This window comes from Citrus clementina, unplaced genomic scaffold, assembly GCF_000493195.1.
Source record: "Citrus clementina cultivar Clemenules unplaced genomic scaffold, Citrus_clementina_v1.0 scaffold_2, whole genome shotgun sequence".
In the NCBI taxonomy this organism is placed as follows: domain Eukaryota; kingdom Viridiplantae; phylum Streptophyta; class Magnoliopsida; order Sapindales; family Rutaceae; genus Citrus; species Citrus x clementina.
Window position 1 is genome coordinate 18,149,231 of NW_006262688.1, and position 20,909 is coordinate 18,170,139.

The 20,909-nt window shown below is 31.5% G+C and overlaps 1 protein-coding gene across 1 annotated transcript; it reads left to right on the forward strand.

Moving 5' to 3' along the window:
• The first annotated feature begins 1,350 nt into the window (after positions 1-1,350).
• LOC18052646 (tetraspanin-19) lies at positions 1,351-4,817 on the forward strand. The gene is given in 7 exon segments (XM_024190126.1): positions 1,351-1,813; positions 2,590-2,657; positions 2,660-2,688; positions 3,046-3,126; positions 3,272-3,376; positions 3,987-4,181; positions 4,436-4,817. Coding segments are annotated over 7 exon segments (654 nt in total). The 5' UTR covers positions 1,351-1,649; the 3' UTR covers positions 4,448-4,817.
• Positions 4,818-20,909: the final 16,092 nt, after the last annotated feature.

Here is a 20,909-nt window from a genome sequence, read left to right on the forward strand (position 1 = left end):
AATTTTGGGGATTATAAAAATTTAATAGGGCTAAAATGGAAAATTTAGGGAATGGAAAATTGATTCTCAGGGGCTTGGGATTCAATCTTCCATTCCTCATTCCCAAATTTAGGTGGGGGGCACGATTTCGATTCTGATTTTTGCCTCTATTTTGCGAATTAAACATTGTCCATGATTCCAATTCCGCAATCTGATTTCCTAATTCATGAAGTAAACACTACCTTAGTTGTGACTCATTGCTTGTTTTCTATCCTAAGATTAAAGCTACCATGTTAGGAATATTACCATCAAAGTTATGAAGATTAGAACATGAAGATAATGAAGTGGCAACATGGGTATTTTTTTTAAAAAATAAATATTTTCTACATAAATAACATTTTGACATATGTGAATACGAGGAGAGTATTAGGATCATAACAAAGGAACATTAGCAATCATATGCATATCCAAGAAATGGACATCTTTCAAACTGTGCAATCAATTTATTCTATTCTGATGCAGGAAGATGACTATAACAAAGACGACCAAAAACACGTAACTGAGTGTAATAAGGACATTTGTTATGCAAATGGAAAAGTGGAGACACATTATAAAGCTTAAATGATGCAGAAAATCAATCAAGTGCACAACTGGAGACAAGGCTTCCACCTAAAAATGAGAAGGTACAGATGCATCAAAAGTAAAGCGTGAGTAACATCTAAGAGCTGTTGATTGTTTTTTTCGGCTTATCCATTTTGTTGAGGAATGTCCGGGGAAGATTTTTGAGATATTATTCCCTCATTCTGAAGAAAAGTTTGAAATTCATTAGACATGTATTCATCTCAAGAAACAAATCTTCACATTTTGATGGAAGTGGAAAATTGATTTTTTGCATATACAAGAAAATGTTTAAAGGCATCAAGTACTTAAGATTTATGATCTAAAAAATAAATCCATGTGTAATGAATATAATCATCAATGAAGGAAACAAAATACGAGAGTGAAAAAAAAAAAAAAAAAGAGATGGTCCCCAAACGTCAATATAAATTCAATCAAAACACGGTTAAATACCATATTTACAGCTTTTAAATATGGTATTTACAGCTATCACGATTAAATACCACATCTAAAGAAGTAACAAGATTTTGATTAAAAGACAATCCAATCTATATCAATGATAACAAAGTTTTGGATATTAATTAATAATATTTTAAATGATAAAACAAAAATTAGTGAACAAAATTTAAAAAATATTCATATATTTATATAATAGGGACTGGGTGGGAATAAGGTGGGAAATAAAAAATTAAATCCCACTCCATTCAAAATTTAAAAATTATTTTTCGGTTACTCCTTACTCTATTCTTTAAAAATTATTTAATATTCACTGGTGTGCGATTCTATGGAACTCTAAACCTGTGGAAAATTTTGCCGCTACCAAACGCTGGAGTGTTGAGACTCCATACTCCCAGTCCAGAAAATGAACGCACCGTAAATACCCACACCCAACGGCAGAGCACAGACCACGAATTAGAAGTGTTAACTACTTTGAACCAAAGGCCCTTCTTCCTCGCGTATCTCTTTCGCTTTTGAACTCTAGATTCGGGTTAGGGTTTCGTGTAACTATTTACTTCATTTGATTTTATTTCCTTATTTGTGGGCAATAAAAAATGGCAAGAATTGTGAGGAGCTGTATACAATCACTACTGAAGATGGTGAATTCAGTGATAGGAATGGTGGGAATTGCTATGATAATGTATGCATTGTGGTTACTTCGGGTTTGGCAGAGGCAGATGGTTGATTTTCCCATTGGTGATGATGATCCGGTTCCATGGTGCGCTTCACTTGTTTATTCGTAAATTTTATTATGTGGGTGTGCTTGGTTTGCTTCACTTATTTATATGGAGATTTTATTATATGGGTGTGTTTTGTTTCTGGGTAAATGTAGAAATGAATGAAAGAAAATTGGGATAACAGAGTTAGTGGGTGTTTTGTAATCTGGGTTTGTTTGGCTTTTAAGATTAGATTGTAGAAATAGTTAATTTTTTGTTTTTTTACTGGGTTATGCTGAGTGGACGGGGAATTTTTTTTTTTTTTTTCCTTAGTGGGTACTGACCTTTATTAACTTGGTTCTTTGAGGTTGCTGAAAGAATATGTCAAGGAAGGATTTGAAGTGATTTGTGTTGCATTTAGATTGTTTTGAAGCTGAGAAATGCATGTTAATATTTGGAGGAGTGTGTCTTTAGAATCCTAGGGTTTTCAGCTAATAACTGGAAGTTTTGTCTCACTTTCTTCCACTCTACATTTTGTTGGTTTGTAGTTATTCAAGTTTAGTGCCTTGCTTTTCAAAATTTTGCTTTGCAATTAGATGCACTGGGGGATAGGTAGTGGACCTGTAGGAGGCTTTATAAAGATACTTTTATGCATACATAGTCTTACAATTTGGAAGCCTTTTCAACGGTTTTAATTTGTACCATTCCCTTTCTACATGAAATGGGACAAGGATGCTATTTGTAATGCTCCTTTAACATTGCAGATAATGAAAATTTTCCTTCTAAAGATTTTAAACTGCTAAGTAATCTCTAGCAATTTGTTTTGCATATATTACAGGTTCATTTACGCTTTCCTTGGCCTTAGGGTCGCTTTGTGTGTGATTACATGCTCAGGTCATATTGGTGCAGAACTGCTAACGGCTGTTGCCTTTACTTAGTATCCTTTTCCTGAAAAAGTTATAATCATTAATGGTGTTTAGTCCAGCTGCTTTGACTGCAATGCATGATGGTGTGCTATTATTTATTATTGAAATCTCACCACTTTAACTACATGGAATTTCCATCAGTAATTGTGTGTCATAACTACTTCATTGTGTTTTAGTAATGTTTATATGTTTATTTTACATTTTTGGTCTCTGGAGTTTTTGCTTCTCGAGAGTTGAACCATTTGTGACAAATAACTTTGAGTTCCACATTTCTAATGGATATGAAGTCTGAATTGCCTAGCGCTTCAAGTAGAAATATACTACTAGATTATGACATTAAGTACTTTGTTGAACTTAAATGGTTGCAGTACATGTTTTTTGTCTTTTTGTTCATTATATTGGAGGCTGGAGTGGCTGCTGATGTATTTTTGAACCGTGAATGGGAGGAGGTACATTGTATTTTTAAGCACTCGTATTTGATTCTTATGCGATCCTTCATGAGGTCAAAATAGAATAATTTGGCCACTTTTTATTTTTTAAACCTTTGGAGCATATATGCGAGGACATTTTTCATATGATCCATCTCGGCACCAGGACTTCCCAGAGGATCCAAGTGGAAGTTTCACTCAATTCAAAGATTTCATCAGGTCGAACTTTCAGTTCTGCAAATGGATAGGCTTGTCAATTGTCTTTGTACAGGTATCTCTTTGCCTCCCTCTCTCTGTACTTGTGTAAATCTTTGGGTGAAAATCATTTATTTGGTAATTTTAGCTATTAATTTAAGTGGAATTTGTAGAATTAGTGGAAAAGTTATTAAATACTTTAATGTGGCCATTACTGGATACTTGAAAGTTGTAGGATTAATCAACTCTAATTGCCATATTATAATATTATATGGTACTCCATGTACACAGAACTATGCTCGGACCTCAGGAGAGTATCTTTTTGTTTGAGGTCCCTGGTGATTTGCTTCCTCCCTATTGTTTTGTGCTAGTTGTGTTCATTCTGTCACATCTTTATCCATTTTGAAGTTATTGTAGTAATTAATGCCCTGGATGTAGTTCATTGAAATAGTTTGTTTTACGTGGAAATATGCGTAACTAATGATGGCATTTGATTTGAATGTCATCATCCTTTTGTCTCTTCTTTGTTTTTCTAGGATTATAGTCACCACTTTGCAACCAGGTATACCCCCTGTATTTGTTTGTCTTCGGATGTAACGTAAAGAATTTGACATTTATTGAATTAAGTGTCCTTTTTAATCTCTTTGATGCTCACATGGCTTATCATCTATGTCCTCCATTTGCAGGGACTGTCTTTTATACTGGCAGTGATTCTCAAAACTCTTGGACCACAACGATATTATGATAGCGATGATGATTGTGATCCTGGCACTGACAGGGTTCCACTCCTGAGGGATGTAGTTCACCCACCTACCTATGTTGTTGGTGACCCTGTTTATGGACCTAGAAATGATGCATGGCCTATCAGGGTAGATGAGAAGGTAGAAATGCTTAATCTTTTCACTCACCGTGCTGCTGACTACAGGCCTGTATTCTGTTAAACCAAATGCTAATGTAGTAGGCATAAACACATGGTGTAGGCATAAGTTGCTGATTGCAGATGAAAGTCATTTTGTTAAATAGAATAAACTTCTTTCCCAGAAGAAAAATAAATCACCTGTCATTGCAAGCAGAGTCACTTCTTATTTTCATTTGTTTAATTCATCCTGTTTTCTCCTTTTTATACCACAATTAGGCAAACTGGTGAGGTGATTTGCATCAGATTGGATTTCGCATCAGATAGGAAATGCAGGAAGGCAGCAGAAAGCCTAACTGCCAAACATTTATCAGCATCAAAGGTTGAAAATGGATAAGATTCTGACCAACTTAGAGCTGGTGCAATTGTCTTGTCTTTTGTGTATACTGCTGAAATCAACATTATGGATTTTGAATGATGAATAATAACTTATATTGTCTTGCCTGAAACTTCTGTATCTTTTCTTTTAAGTAAATATTTCCAGCTTGTCACCGTTGTACAATTATTTTTGTTGGCAAGAAATAGCAAACACTTGCTTCAAAAATTTTGAGGTGAAATTAATATTACGGAGGATGCACTTCTCCCGCTTAACCTGGTGCCTAAATTAGAACATGTTATACTGTTACTCGCACCCACTGTATGTGTTGTAAACTTGTAACAGCCAAACCCTGCAACTATTGCTTCTCCCACGTGTTGTAACGTCTTAACTCTTAAAAGTATTTTTAAACGGGTGCTTTTTGTTACTTTTGTTAGAGATGTGCAAGTCCAAAGCAGTTTTAAGTTTTGGACTAGGATTTCTAGCATTCTTAATATTTTATAAATTTTGTGTCATTTATATTTTAGTGTTTGTAGATTATTAGAATTTAATTTTTGTTAATTTATTAACCATCAATTATATTAACAGAATTTTCTCAAATGTAGATGGATCAAGAGAGGATCTTGATCCTTAAGCTTTAAATCTAAACAATAATAATAAGAGTGTGTTTGGTACATGAGATAAGATGAATAAGATATGTTAGAATAAATTATATATAATACTATTTTGTGTTAGGAGAATATGATACAATTGAACTGAATTATATTTAATTATTTAGTATTATCCGATATTTGGTATACTATAGGATTCTATTAAATTAATTTAGAAGAAAACAAAATATATCAATATTGCTTTATTAAATATTAAATATTTAGAGTATTTTATTTATAAGATTAATTTATAAATATAAATTTAATAATATGAATATTCAAATTATTAGTTGATTAAATTATTATTATTATTATTATTATTATTATTATTACTAGTACTATATGAATAATGGAAACTCTAGCGTTTATATTATTAGCTAAGTAAAATAAAAATTTTAAGTAAATAAATATTTAAACGTTAATATGGTGAGATAATATAATAATACTTATAAATATTTTATAGTGTATAGTTATTCTACAATTATGTTGAAACATGAAAAAAATTTATCCTAAGTTGTCCCCACTGGAATAAAAGCTCTTCACTTTGCTTCATAAAAGTGTGTGGCCCAAGATTAAATGGCGTGGCACTTGTTTTGAGGAACCGAAACCGCTTTTTTTAAATGATAATAGTCTAATTCTCAACTTTATACTGCCACCAAAGGTGCCCAAACACATTTTTCACATTACAACAGTGCATTCAAGATATTAAATGAGGACGGGATCTTCTACTTGTGCCAAAGCAGCATGTTCACATATCAAAAGTAACACCCTAGCACGGACTCACTACAACCCATCAAGAGCCTTGATAGTTTCTACTACAGCACAAAGATAAAGAAAAAAATTGATAGTTTCTACTACAGCACAAAGATAAAGAAAAAAATTGTAAAAGTAAACAAAGCAACAGATGTGACTTTACTAAAGTGTAAAGAGTTAACTTTCTATTTCGCTTCACTTGATTCCGATTACTTTTTGTAAAGCATGATTTAGGGTACTCATTCTTTGCCGTAGTGATGGCAAAATTCAGATCTGAATCCCGATGTAGGTGTATCTTGATTCAAATCCGTATATCTATTTTTATATTTGGATCCAAATTCATAAAAATATGTATGGATTTGAATGTGGATAATATTCTCATGGACTACAGCAGATATTTCGGATATCTAAATCTGCATAAATTAAAATTAAAAAAGTTAAAATTTAATTTAAAATTCAACAATTTAACTAATTATATCAAATAAAATACAATTATAATTTAACAATCAACAATTCAATATCTAAAATAACATACAACATCATAAATTCACAAACAAAAATATCACAACATAAATCAAATATCAATAATAATATAAAAATAAATATAAAACCATTACAAATTCACAAATAAAATTATAAAACCACTACAAATCCACATAAAATAATGTGGATCCCACTATATTTTTTTTTTTTACTTTAGCTTCACTTATAAATTTTTTAATTAATTCTATTATGTTTTTTCATTTAACTTATATATTTTTCATTTAATTTCAATTTAATAAATAATTTAATTAAAAAATAATGCGGATCCAAATCTGCACGAATTCTACAACTTAGCATCCGGATCCACATTTTCTACTATGTGAATTTGGATTTTTCCGAATCCCAATCTTCTAGATCTTAACGGATCTAGGCCAAACCCAGATCTTTTTGCAATCCCTATTTTAGATACCGTGTTGTGTTTCTTAAATAAATATAATATATCAACATTGTCATTCAATAAGATGATATGTGATTGGGTTGAATTAAAATCTTGAAGACAGTTTGTGTTGTTAGCTTAATGGATTCACCGATTCACAAAGTATCTTCTTCTTCAACTATAGTTCCTTTAACTACCAAACAATCATACTTTTTATTAATTACTATTATTGAATTATTATTAGTATTTTATTAGCTAACTCTAAAGTATTCTTTTACAGGATATCGTGCGGATACTTTTTTAAGGGCCCTTCACAATTTAATTTAGTCAAAGAAATAATGCCTTCATTTTTTTTAATAAGATGCATTGATGTCTTCTTTTCAAGCACTAGCCGTTTTATTTGTTCAATGCTTTGCCTCTAAACTTTCTGAATGATTAATGCATATGGCCACTATAGTCAAAATAACGATAAGGGAAATTATCAGCCATATACCCTTAAATGACACCCGTATCAAAAGTGTGTGAACATTTTTCTAGTGTATCACTCGTATACCTTAAGTTGACAAAATACTTCTACCGTCCACCAATACGTTAACTTCCGTTAGAAAGTTAACAGAATTGTGGCAAATTGACTATTTTGCCCTTGAATCTCAAAATGAAGTAAAAAGATAAATTTACCCCAAAAATTAACGTAAATTTTCAATACATAATTTTTTTGATTTTCTTATTAACAATACATTTTTTTGATTAAAAAATAAATTATTAATAGTGCATATTATTAACAATTATCCATAAAAAATATTCATATTATACCATAAAAAATTATTAACATATTATTTACAATTATACATATTATAACATAAAAATTCCCACTTGGAGGAGTAGATCTTCAAAAATTTAGGTTAAATTTTGGAGAAGTAGATTCGGTTATAAGGTAGTGTTTTTTAGCAATTATTAACAATTATCCGATAAATAGGATGACATGTCATTTTTATCAATATATATCATATGACATGTCATTTTTTATTAGGTAAATGGGATGACATGTCGTTTGATCAATCTTAAAAGACTAAATTACCCTTATGATGTCAGCGCTTGCAAACGGAAGTTAACGGATTGGTAGACGGCAGAAATGTTTTGTCAACTTAGGGTATACGAATGATACACTTGAAAAGTGTTCACACACGTTTGATATGAATGTCATTTAAGGGTATATGACTGATAATTTCCCTAATGATAATCGATGACTAAAGATAATTTAACTTTAGAATTTAAGCATAATCACAGCCTGCATTACGTGTATAAACTGAATTGTATTACATTAAGCTGCATTGTATTATTTTATTTAAAACTGTAATGTAATATAACCTATATTTTAATATTCATATTAAATTAATAATTTAATATTCAATTATATTTTATTATTATTTATATTCAATTGATAATTCAAATTTTTTTAATAAAAATAAATAATTTTCACATCCAACCACCACATGTTGTTGCGGGTTGCTACCGGCCACCATATTTTAGTGTCATTTGAACTATATTTTGGTACTAGTAGAATCTTTATTGTACAGGTTATGCAATAGTTCAACTATTATTGGGAAAGAAATTTTCACTCGCTGTAGATCTAAAACCAAAGTTTTAGTTTTCAAAATTTTGACTGTAAATTTGCTGTAGACAAAAACTTTTTTGCTGGTAATAATTATACCATTGTGTAGCCTCAACAATAAGAATTCCAATAATACCAAAATGTAGTGCAAAACACAATGTTATGCGATGACTAGCAGTTGTCGAATTGTCACTAGAAATTCGTCAGCACTAGTGGTAGAATATTTGAGTTTCAATTTCATTCAATATTATATAATATGCATTTTTTAATTTTTATTATTTTAATTAAAGAAATTAAAAAAAAACTAATGTGAACAATGTTGTATTAAAAAACATGACCCCTTAAGTTTATTTAATGCGGCACTATTTATATTATGGCATATTGCAAGCCCATGTAATGTGGTGTGCCAAACACACCCTAAATGAATAAATATTGGATGTTGTAGTTAGGTTTTAGACATAATCTTGTGTTATTTAAGTAATTTGTTTGTGGATTAATGAAGATGATTTTAGAGTGGGGAAGAAGTCAATATTACTAATGAAGGTTATTCCATTATTTTTGCTTCATATAGAGAGCTAATTTCATTAAAATTGCGTGGATTATTAATAGCAATAATTGGATAATGCCAATGATAGTGGGAGTGTGTTGATTTTGCTTTATATATAAATAACAAATAAGGGTAATTATCTACCGTCCACTTTTTTTTTTGTATTTTTTCAAAAATACACAATTCTTAATTTTTTTTGTCGAGCTCCACTTGAAGTTATATTTTTTTGCATTTGTCCACTGCCATCTTCAAACTGTTAAGAAACTAACAGAATATTGTCCAAATTACGTTTTTGAAGCGTAGGTGAAATTATCATTATACCCTTATGACGTCAACAAAGTTTAACGGTTTAAAAATGGCAGTGGACAAGTGCAAAAAAATATAACTTCAAGTGGAGTTCAGCAAAAAAAAATTAAGAATTGTGTATTTTTACAAAGGTATGAAAAAACATGTGGACGGTGGATAATTGTCCAAAAAATAATAATAATAAAGGAAACTATAGTTGCAATGTTTGAATGGACCATTGTTGCAGCAGATGAGTCTTTTGGCGAGAAGTTTGTCATCTTTTTTATGGAAATTAGAAGCGATTTTTCCTTGTATTGTGGAAGGAGAAATTTAAGTATAGTCCGTCAACATTAGAGTCTTATTCTAGAAATGGTAGGGCATTGGATCATTCACATTGAATCAAGAACTCAATAATATGGGAAATTTACAAAAATAATCTAAAATTTTTATTAATTTTTAAAATTAGCCACCCTAAGTTTTTCTTTCATTAACTAGCCAATTATTTTTTTGTTTTGGGACTAAACAAATCTTGTCATTAATTGCTTCAAACTTTCTCTTCTCTTTTCTCTCAAAATCGGCGACTTGGTGCCCACGACATCAGTACTTTTCAAGCAACAATCGCCAGAGGCTCAATGGATGTTTGAACGACAGCATCAATTCTAACAGAACACAGCTTCATTTTCGGCAATTAGACAACAATTTTCTCAAGATTTTGACAATCAAAGCAAAGTTTTTTTCTTTGTTTTCTTAAGATTGAAACTCATTAGAATGTAGTTGAGCATATACTTCATGATAGATGAGTATTAGGATTAATTTTCCATGAACTTTGAAAAATATTTAATGAAATTAGTCTATAATACAAATGGCACATTGTGTGCTCGATTAAATGCCTATTAGACTTTATTTGTGTGGTTTTGATAGATTAAGGTGTTGTGGGTTGATCATGTCTTGGTGCAAATCCATGTTTGGTACGAAGCTCACCATGTTGCACCAAGCAGGAATTGTCACACAAACGGCAAAACACAGCAAGTGTTTTTGGGCTATAGCACCAAAATACTTGTGTTTTTGTGCAGGTGCGACAGGCGCCCCTCGCACAAAGAAGCAGCAACACACTTGCTACTATTTTGTGAGACAGACACCTGGTGAATAAGAACACAACAATGTGTATGTATATAAGAGATGGCCAATGGGCCGATCCGGCATGTGTGCTCGTGCCCATGTCGTGTTGTGTTGTGCCTAATTTTTTTTGCTTATGCTCGGCTCGGTACACGTGCCATGCCCATTCGTATCATGCCCACACGTGTCGTGCCGTGTCTAAGCAAAAAAACCCACTAAGATTTTTTCATTTTAAAAATTTTTTTAAGAGTGTATACTAAGCTGTTGGCGTACTTTTTTCAAGTTTATGTATCTTTCTTAGGTCTATACCTTTATTCAAATTTACTAGAGTCGAAAATTCAAAACTCAAGTCCATATTCAATAATAATAAACTAATAATAGTAAGAAAATGTAATATTAATTACTAAGTTTGACCTTATAGTATTAGAATTTTTTTAATTCTTTAATAATAATAATAAATTTCTTAAGGGTTAACTTAATTGTTAATTTGGACTTACATAGAGTCATAGATCATAGTTCACAATAATATTAATGTATATTTATAAAGCCATGATAGTTATAATTTTATTCATTAAAATTATGATATCAATTATTTATTTAATAAATTATAAAAATAAATCAATTATAGTATTTTTTTAACTAAGAATTAAATGAATTTAAAAAATTCAACTTCAAGTTATTTGTCAAATCATTAAATTTTAAGTTTACTTTTATTAAAAAATAAAATGTGCTTATTGCGAGTTTTTTCATCGTGCCGTGCTTAGCCAATCTCTAATTGTGTTGTATTTTTAAGGCCCGCGCGCCTAAAATTCTAAGCTTGGCCTAGCCCACGTGCGTGTCGTGCCGTGCTACGTGCTCCACTAAAATGTGCTCGTGTTGTGCTACTATGCTATATGGACACATGTTGTGCCACGTGCCATCTAGACTATTGGCCATCTCTAGTATATATGTGTTTATTTCCATTTTGATTTTAGTAAGTGTTTAACAAATAAAATTCAGATTTTTTCACAGATACAATGGCTCATAAGCCACGAGCAAAGCTTAATCCATCTATTCCATAGAAGGAACCGGGTACAATGAAGATTCCGACATCCGAGCATTTCCCTAGGCATGTTACAAATACTTCAATATTTAGATATATGATGGAAGCTATCAAAAGGAAATTAATAAAATGACAATTAAGATTATTTAAGAAATATGCATTCAGCAATTTCGCAAAGAACAATACATATGTATTTAGCGGTGCGATCATGCACAATGCACTACTTAGACAAGTAGCGCATGATGTATGTTGTAAAGATCAGTTGTGGTTTGAATTTGGTGGCCAACTAGCATGGTTATCGATTACTAAGTGGTGCTTAGTTATGGGACTTTGTTATGGTTTACACAATATGCACAGAAAACCAAACATTATAGAGAACTATAGGTTACATGATTTGTATTATAATCGTAATCCAGGGGTGAATATTATACAATCAAATGAAACTTTGAGGAGTTCAACTTTAATTATACGGACGACATTGAAGTGCTAAAGATTACGCTATATTACTTTGCGAATAAAGTACTTAATGGAAGAAAAGATGAACGTACATCCATTATTGCTACATAATGTTGATGATCTTGAGTACTTTAGAAGCTTTTAGTGGTGTCGTTCATCATGGAAAATGGTATATGGTAGTTTGGACACAATATTGAACTAAAAATTAGAGATTTCTAGAATTCTACTCTTAAAGAGGTGAAGCACAACATTTATGGCTTTTGTCTTGGGGTTCAAGTTCGTTCAAAAGAAAAACAAATTATGGTTACTTTGTTTGGTACTTAAAAAATGATTAACATCTTTTCTTTTTCTAATTTTGAATCTTTGCTTGCTATAGACCTGCCTGTTTGAAGTTATTGATGGTTTTCTAAGATATAAGAAGACTCCTCACATATTGAAATAGAAAAGTGTTTCTTCTTCGAAAATAAGTTTTACTGAGGTGTACAATTTTTATGACGATAAGACTTGTCCTATAAGCTTTACATATATTTTTAGATTAGTTCTGAATATTTATTAAATAATAGATGTTTTCCCTAACAAAAAATTTAGCTTACTTTATGGACAGTGGATTTTTAAACAAATATTTAACCTAAACACTTTCGAGAAGGACACGCCATATTGAATAGTGTGAAGGATTATCAGACATAAATCCCACATTGGGTCCATAACGTGAGTATATTATTCAAGTCAGTTATAATGTTATTATTAAATCTCGAATTGTTGCAAGCTGCTTAATTTATTTCCATTATTTTTGTTGTAGCATCGCCCTAATATGAATGTGCCACTCATTGTATAGGACAAAGATAAGTAGCATTCGACACCTATTGACGATGATTTAAAGTAGATGATCAACTACCTATTCTCCACGAACATAAAGTCGACGACTCGTACGAAAGAGAGGCTTATGCTATTTTTAAAATTTTAATGTTTTAAAACGAATGATGTCGAATTTAGTCAATTATACATAAAGTTTTTATTTTTGTTTTCTAATCACAGACGAAATCAAAGTTTCCGCATGATTAATCAATTATAGCGTGGTTCATGCTTATTTTGAAAGCGAGACAAATCTTCATTATCCCTCATTAGACCCTCATCATGAATATCATCCCCATCATTGAAAGTATCATCAAAATGACCATCATCAACTGGCCATGGTATGATTAAGCATTAATACTATCTGCTAGTGTATTATTCATGTCATCAATTGGATCATCACTATATTAGAAAGGAGAGTAACCCTGTTGTAGTGATGTTGTCAATGGTAACAACTTTTCATCAATGAGATCAATAGTGTAGTGGATTGGATGTTGGTGCAATGATGACGTTATTGGTGAACTTTGAGTTTCTAATAACTTTCGATACTTTGGGGGATTTGGAAATAAAAAAGTGATGATGCACCCATCATTCACCGAGTTAGAATGTAATAGAACCCTTACTATTTTTGTTAACATAAAGATTTTCATAATATTGACTTTGATGATAACAAACTTGATTAAGGATGTTGGAATCTTTAAAATTAGTAATTCTTTAAGGTTGTATAAAGTTTTTGGACAAGTTTAAGAATCTAGACCAAAAGAGATAATCGCTAATCTTGAAATGGCAAAATGATTTCATAAGAATAACATATAGTTTTGATTCTGGAAAACAACGGTGATCAATTTATTGGAAAATAGTTAACCAAAACTTTCTAGAGAGCAACTTAACTAAAGATAGTGAACTGTTTAGCATAAACAGATAGGCAATAATTTCTTGCAGGTTTTTGGAATTAAACGGCAAACTGACAACTTTAAACAATAATCTAATTTCGAGCATATTAGTTTCTGGAATTTAATGGTAAACACAACAACTCCAAACAGTGAATCGACTATTCAAAATTCAACATAACATTAACGTAGACAAGGTCCAAATAGTGATCCGACAGTAGGTAATGGCGATCCAATTATGTCCAAAAAGTCAACAACAACTAGTTTTCTTTTCCAACTATAAAAGGGTTCAATCAAATTCAAATCAAAACGAATTCTACAATCATCATTGAGCTTGATATTGTGCATTCAAATTTTCTTGTGCTTAAAACTTGTTAGATCAAACTTTGAGCTTACATTTGAAAAAACATACATTGTAAAAAAAAAAAAATTGTGTATTCTTCAGTTCGACATCAAATTGAATGTTTGAGATTGTGGAAAACACTTGGGTTAAGAGGCTTGGGATAACCTCTTGTTGTGAAGATTGATTGACACATCGGAAGTCAATTGTAAAGATTTTGTGGAATCCTTAAGCTCGGTAAGCTTGGAGGCGTGGACGTACATAGAGTTTGCTGAACCACATAAAAATCTCATGTTTGGTTCTCTTTCCCTTCTCTCTTTACATTTTGATTGTTGATATTTATTTGTTTGTTATTACATAATTTCATTAGATATTTACATTAAATTTTGATTTAATTACTTCATAATTTTTAGAAACCTAATTCACCCCCTTCTTGGGTTGGTTGGCTAGTATTTAATTTGGTATTAGAGAGAGGTTCTCTTGTTAGGACTTAGCTTTATAGAGTAAAAGATCTATGACAACCCAAAATGACTCCATCTTTCGGGAAGGTCAGTCCACTACTAAACCACCATTCTTTGACAAAAATGATTATCCATATTAGAAAACTAGGACGAGAATTTACTTTCAAGCTTTAGACTATTAAATATAAGAAATCACTAGTGATGGTCTATTCATGCCAACTACCAAAAATGAAGAAGGGGAAGAAATTCAAAATCTTTCACATTAATGGAGTAATGCAGAAAAGAGAAGGGTTCTTTAAATTCAAAATCCATGAATGCTTGTTTTGTGCCTTAAATAAGAAGGAATTCCTTAAAGTTTCAGGTTGTTCTAGTGCATATAAGATTTAAAAGAAGCTTAAGGTAGTTTATGAAGGTACAAATCAAGTCACAGAGTCTAAAATTAGAATATATAATAGGCAATACTAATTGTTCCAAATGGAACAGAATGAGAGTGTTTATTCCATGTATATTATATTCACGGATATTGTAAACACTCTAAGAGCTCTAGAAAAAACCTTTTCTAATAGTGAGAAGATAAAGAAAATCATTAGGTCTTTACTAAAAGAACGGAGACTTAAGAGAATTTTCATTGAAGAAGCCAAGGATTTAAATGCTCTAACTATTAATGATTTAATTAGCTCACTTATTTCATGTGAAAAAGATTTAACAACTGAAAGAGGTGATGAAGATTAAAAAAAAAATGAAGAGCATTGCCCTTAAAGTTTCAAGATCAAAAAGCAATGAACAAAGCGAAATTGAAGATGAAGATATGACTATGATAGCCAGAAAATTTAGGAAGCTCATCAAGAGATCCAATGAGTGAAGAAAGTTCAGGAACTTTAAAAATTGAAAGAAAAAGAAAAAAACAATCATATGCTTTGAATGCAAGAAGGTTGGACACATAAAATCATAATGTCCTCTTCTCAACAAACACAAGAAGAAACTTATGGCGGCAACTTGGGATAATAGCGATGAGGAGACCTTAATGAGGAGAAATCACATGAAGTGTCAAACCTATCACTTATAGCAATAAGAGAAGAAATTGATGAGGTAAATGATCTTCCTTCTTATGATGAACTGTTTGAAGCATTCACTTAATTGGATTGTGATTTAAAGAAGATTGGAATGAAAAATGTTTGTCTTAAAAAGAAAAGTGTAGAACTTTCAAGTAAGAACGAATTTTTAAATACAAAGGTTAAATGTTTTGAATTAGAGAATAAAAAGTTGCATGATGAGATTATATCTTATGAAGAAAGCAATGCATTTGAACATGAAAGTTCACTTAATGATGATTTGAAAAAGAAAAATGAAATGCTTAAGAAAAAGTGCAATGAGCTTAATGATATTGTCTTAAAATTTACAAATGGGTAAAAGATTTTAGGGAACATGCTTGGCTTTTAAAAATGTGTTTTTGACAAAGGAAATATTGGCTATAAGCCAAATTTGAAACAACGATATTACAAGAATTACTTTGTGAAGACTACATCCATTAATGATCAAATTTATGTCATTATCACAATTGAAATGGACAAATAAGTTATAAATATCCAATGAAGAAAAATTCATATTATAGAATTAAATGTGTTTGGGTTCCAAATGGAATCATTGCTAGCTCTCAAGGACCCAAAAAGTTTGGGGTACCTAAAACTTGAGATTTCTTCTACAGGGATCAAAGAAGAAAATAAATGGTACTTGGACAACGAATGCACGAGACATATGACAGGTAATTACTCTTCATTTTCGAGTTTTACCAAGATTGAAACCGGTGAGAAGTATCCTTTGGAGATAATTCTAAAGGAAAGATTATTAGTATTGGTAATGTTCGTAAAGATTCCTCTACCTTTATTGAAAATGTGTGTTAGTTGAAAATTTAAAACACAACTTACTTAGTCAATTATGTGATAAAGGCTATAGAGTTATTTTTATAAAACCAAATGTGTTATTGAGAATGCATGGGATGACAAAGTTTTGTTTGTTGGAAAAAAATGTGTTAATATATACAAATTGTGCATCAACACATGATAAGTGTTTTTCAGCTTTACAAGATGACAATTGGTTATGACATAGAAGATTAGGTCACGCAAGCATGGATTTGATTTCAAAATTTTCAAAGAATGATTTAGTTAAAGGTCTTCCAAAAGTTGGTTTTGAAAAAGAAAGAATTTGTGAAGCTTGTCAACTTAGAAAATAAATCAAAACTTTTTTAAAAAATGAGAATCATGTTTCCACTTCAACTTCTTCATATGAATTTATTTGGACCTTCTATATATACAAGTCTGAGTGGTAAGTAGTATGCATTTGAAATTGTTGATGATTATTCTAGATGCACATGGGTATTGTTCTTAGTTAGTAAAGATGATACCTTTGATGTTTTTAAAATATTTTGTAAAAAGATTCAAAATGAAAAAGGTTATACTATTTCTTACATCAGAAGTGATCATGGTGGAGAATTTGAAAATCATGATTTCAAAATTTTTTGCAACAACATTAGCAAAGAACATCAATTTTCATCACCAAGAAACCTACAATAAAATGGAGTTGTTAAGAGAAAGAATAGATCCATTCAAGAAATGGTTAGAACCATGTTGAATACAAATGCATTGCCAAAATATTTGTGGGTCGAAGCCATTAATACTGCATGCTATGTTTTGAATCGTGTTTTGATTAAACCATGTTGAGTGTTAGAAAGTGTATATTTATAAATGAGAAAATCGTCATTTTACACTCAAAGTCTCACTAACATCCATACTTTTATGTATTTAAGTCCCTTGTAATTTAATTATGTGTGTTTTATTATAATTGCGTATTTTATGTATTTTCGGGGGTATCATGGTCATTTCACAATAAACGAGAGATCAGATAGCAAAACGGATAGCAATTTTGCTATCTGTTAGAAAGTGTATATTTATAAATGAGAAAATCGTCATTTTACACTCAAAGTCTCACTAACATCCATTTGGCGTTGACTGATGATGTGTCGTGATCCTATTGGACTAAAATGATTATGTACAGTTGCCCGTTGACGTGACAGTATGTCAGTGGACCAAAAAACCATTCATACGATACATGCATTACACGGAATAACAACCTTAGTGATGTGTTCTATCCAATCAGAATGTGCCACGTGGCGCCATCCTGAGCATCCAAATTGTTTTAATCCGATGACAATGATTTACTCATTATTACTATAAAAGGGGGGCTTCTCTCCTTAATTCGACATCCCTGAATTCAGTTTTGAGCTCAATTTTTTGTAATTCCTTCTCTATCTTGTATTTTCTGCGTATTTTAATAAATTTTCATTTTACTCTTAGTTCAATTATGAGAATAATTTTCTTTTAAACTTGGGTTGAAGGTAAAGTCTTAACATGTTCCATGGATTTTATTTGGTAAATTTACTTTCTCTTCCACTCTGATTTATGTGGATATTTTGACTTTTCGTCAACAGATAGTAATAATCTTGTCTAGATACGGTACTGGTATAATCAACTCCCTAGTGCAAGGTTATTACTATTTGGCATGATAAGCCTTTAGCACCATATTGATTAGAGTGAGGTTCATGAGGAGTGGAAACCCCTCTCATGATTTAATTGGCATTAATAAGGAATATTAAGCCCATGGTGGATGTTGATGCAGATTCAGATACCCAAGCGATTCCTTTTAATACATTTCACTTCAATTTATTCTTGCCATTTTAATTTAAATTTTAGGATAATCTAAATCACTTCCACCACAAATCTAATCATCCACTTAAAAAATTAATTCTATACATAATTAAAATCCAAAATTAACTCCATACATAATTAAAATCCACCTTCTCGTGGGATCGACACTCGTCACCATTGATCTATTCTACAATAGATTCGTGCACTTGCGAGTTTAATAAAATTTACACAACAAGTTTTTGGCGCCGTTGCCGGGGAGGTAAGTTATTTTAATTCATAGAATTAATTTTTTATAAAATATTAATTTTTTATTTGTTTTCTTGTAATTTTTTTTTTAAAAGAAGAAGTAAGTGAATCTACATTTTGAGGTAAGTGTTTCTTTTCTTTTTCTCTTTTTTAAATTTCTATAATTTAATTTTCAAGTTATTTTCTTTGTAATTTTTCATTTTTCCTGTTAATTTATTAAGTTATTTTAATTTTAGTTGATATATTTCACGTATTTTTTTATAATAGTTAAGTGTGTTTTCATAGTAAGGTTGTAACAACGTGATAAGGTTAGTACAATAATTTCTCCTTCTTTATTTTTATTAATTTTGTTCTCATTTTTTTTTTGTATTTTTTGTATGCATGGTTGAAGGTCACAATTACCTAATCTTATGTCCATAAACTTTGAACTGAAAAAAACACTTCGCACACACAAACACGTTGTAATTAAAAATAAAATTGAAATGAATTTGCAACAACAACAACCACCACCACAAGAGAGGCCATTTAGGGATTACTATAGTCCCTTAGCTAACTTGAGTACATCATGCATAAAATATCCAAATGTAGCTGTTAGGAGTTTTGAGTTAAAACCTAGTGTGCTAAATTGTCTCCCAACATTCTATGGCTTGAAAAATAAAGACCCATATAATCATCTGAATGATTTTCATGCTATTTGTTAAAATTTTTAAATATGAGAATTTTTCAGATGATGATGTTAAACTTAAATTATTCCATTTTCTTTAAAGGATAGAGCTCGTTCACGGTTTAATACAATGATTGCTAATAGCATTACATCATGGGAACAAATGGTAGCAAAAATTTTGAATAAATACTTCCTAGTGCATAAAACCGATGCTATTAGGAAATTTCAGAGTTTACCCATAGAGAAGACGAGCTATTTTTCAAAGTATGGAACGATTTAATGGGCTACTCTTGAAGTGTTCACATCATAGGTACGAGAAATGGCACCAATGCCAATAAGTTTTGGAGGAATTATTGCCGCATATGCAAGAATGACTAATGGCAACAAGTAAAGGAGAGCTAATGTCAAAAAATGCATCAAAGATTTGAGGTTTCTTCCAATGACAAGCAGATAATTCCCAAGAACGGAGTCGATCACTCAGGAATACTAAAAAAATTAAGGGAGTGAATGAGGTTCATATTGGCGAGTCAAGTTCGAAAATTAAAGAAGTCAAAGAGATGGTTGAAGGTCTTTCTCGACAAATAGCATCATTAACAGCTGCTAAATCAATAGAGCCACATGACCATGACTCATACCCAAATCAAGCCAATGCCATAGGTGTAATGAGAAAGCCATCAAACTAAAATCCTTACTCCAACACATATAATCCTGTATGGAGAGACCACCATAATTTTTCATGGTCTTAAGGGTTCCAACAGAATGGACCAGCAGCTTCAGCTCCGCCAATGCAACAAATTCCTCAAGTTCCTTAAGCCTCTCAGCCACCATTTAGACCATATAATCAGAACCAGAACTACTCTCAACCCAGACCATGGGAGGATACATTCCAAAACTGCAAGAATCTTACTCACTCCACGATTGAGCAACAGAACTACACCATTGATGAACTACGAAATGAGATGAGAGCAAGCATCAATTTACAAACTCAATTAGTTTCAAACCTTGAAAAGATGGTGGGACAGCTTGCCTCTTCGGTTCAAAACTTGGCAATGACTGTTGAGAAAGGTAAATTCTCAAGTCAACCAGTGCCTAATCCTAAAAGAGTGCATGAAGCAAATACTAGTTCACCTCAGCAGCATGGAGAGGTCAAAGTCGTCATGACCTTGTGAAAAGGAGAAGAAGTCGACAACAAAGTGGAGATGCTGGTGATAAAAGCAACTCAAATTATACCTGTAAATGCTGAGGATTCATCATCATAAGAGAAAGAAAAAACCAAGCCACGAGAATACATTCCTAAAGCTCTATTTCCTCAGAGGTTAGCTAAAAGAAAGAAGGAAAAATCCACATGTGAGATTTTAAAATCTTTAAATAGGTAAGTGTTAATATCCTTTTACTTGATACTATAAAACAAGTGTCATCTTATGTCAAGTTTCTTAAAGACCCTTCTACTAAAAAGAGAAATATTCACGTTTAAAATAAGGCATTTTTAATTTAAAAAAAAACGTTAGCTCTATACTCCAACACATTATTTCTCTAAAATACAAAGACCTAGGCTCCCCCACTATCTCATTTAGTATAGGGAACCATACAATTGAGAATGCTTTGTTGGACTTAGGAGCTAGTGTAAACCTGCTGCTTTACTGAGTATTTGTGAAACTTGGACTGGAAGAATTACACCCAACTCTAGTGGTGTTACAACTTGCAGATCGATCTATGAAATACCTTGTGGTATTGTGGAGGACGTGCTTATCCAGGTAGACAAGTTTTATTTTCTTGTTGATTTCATTATAATTGACACGCAACCAGTCCAGTATTCAAGAAAGCACATCCCCATTATCCTAGG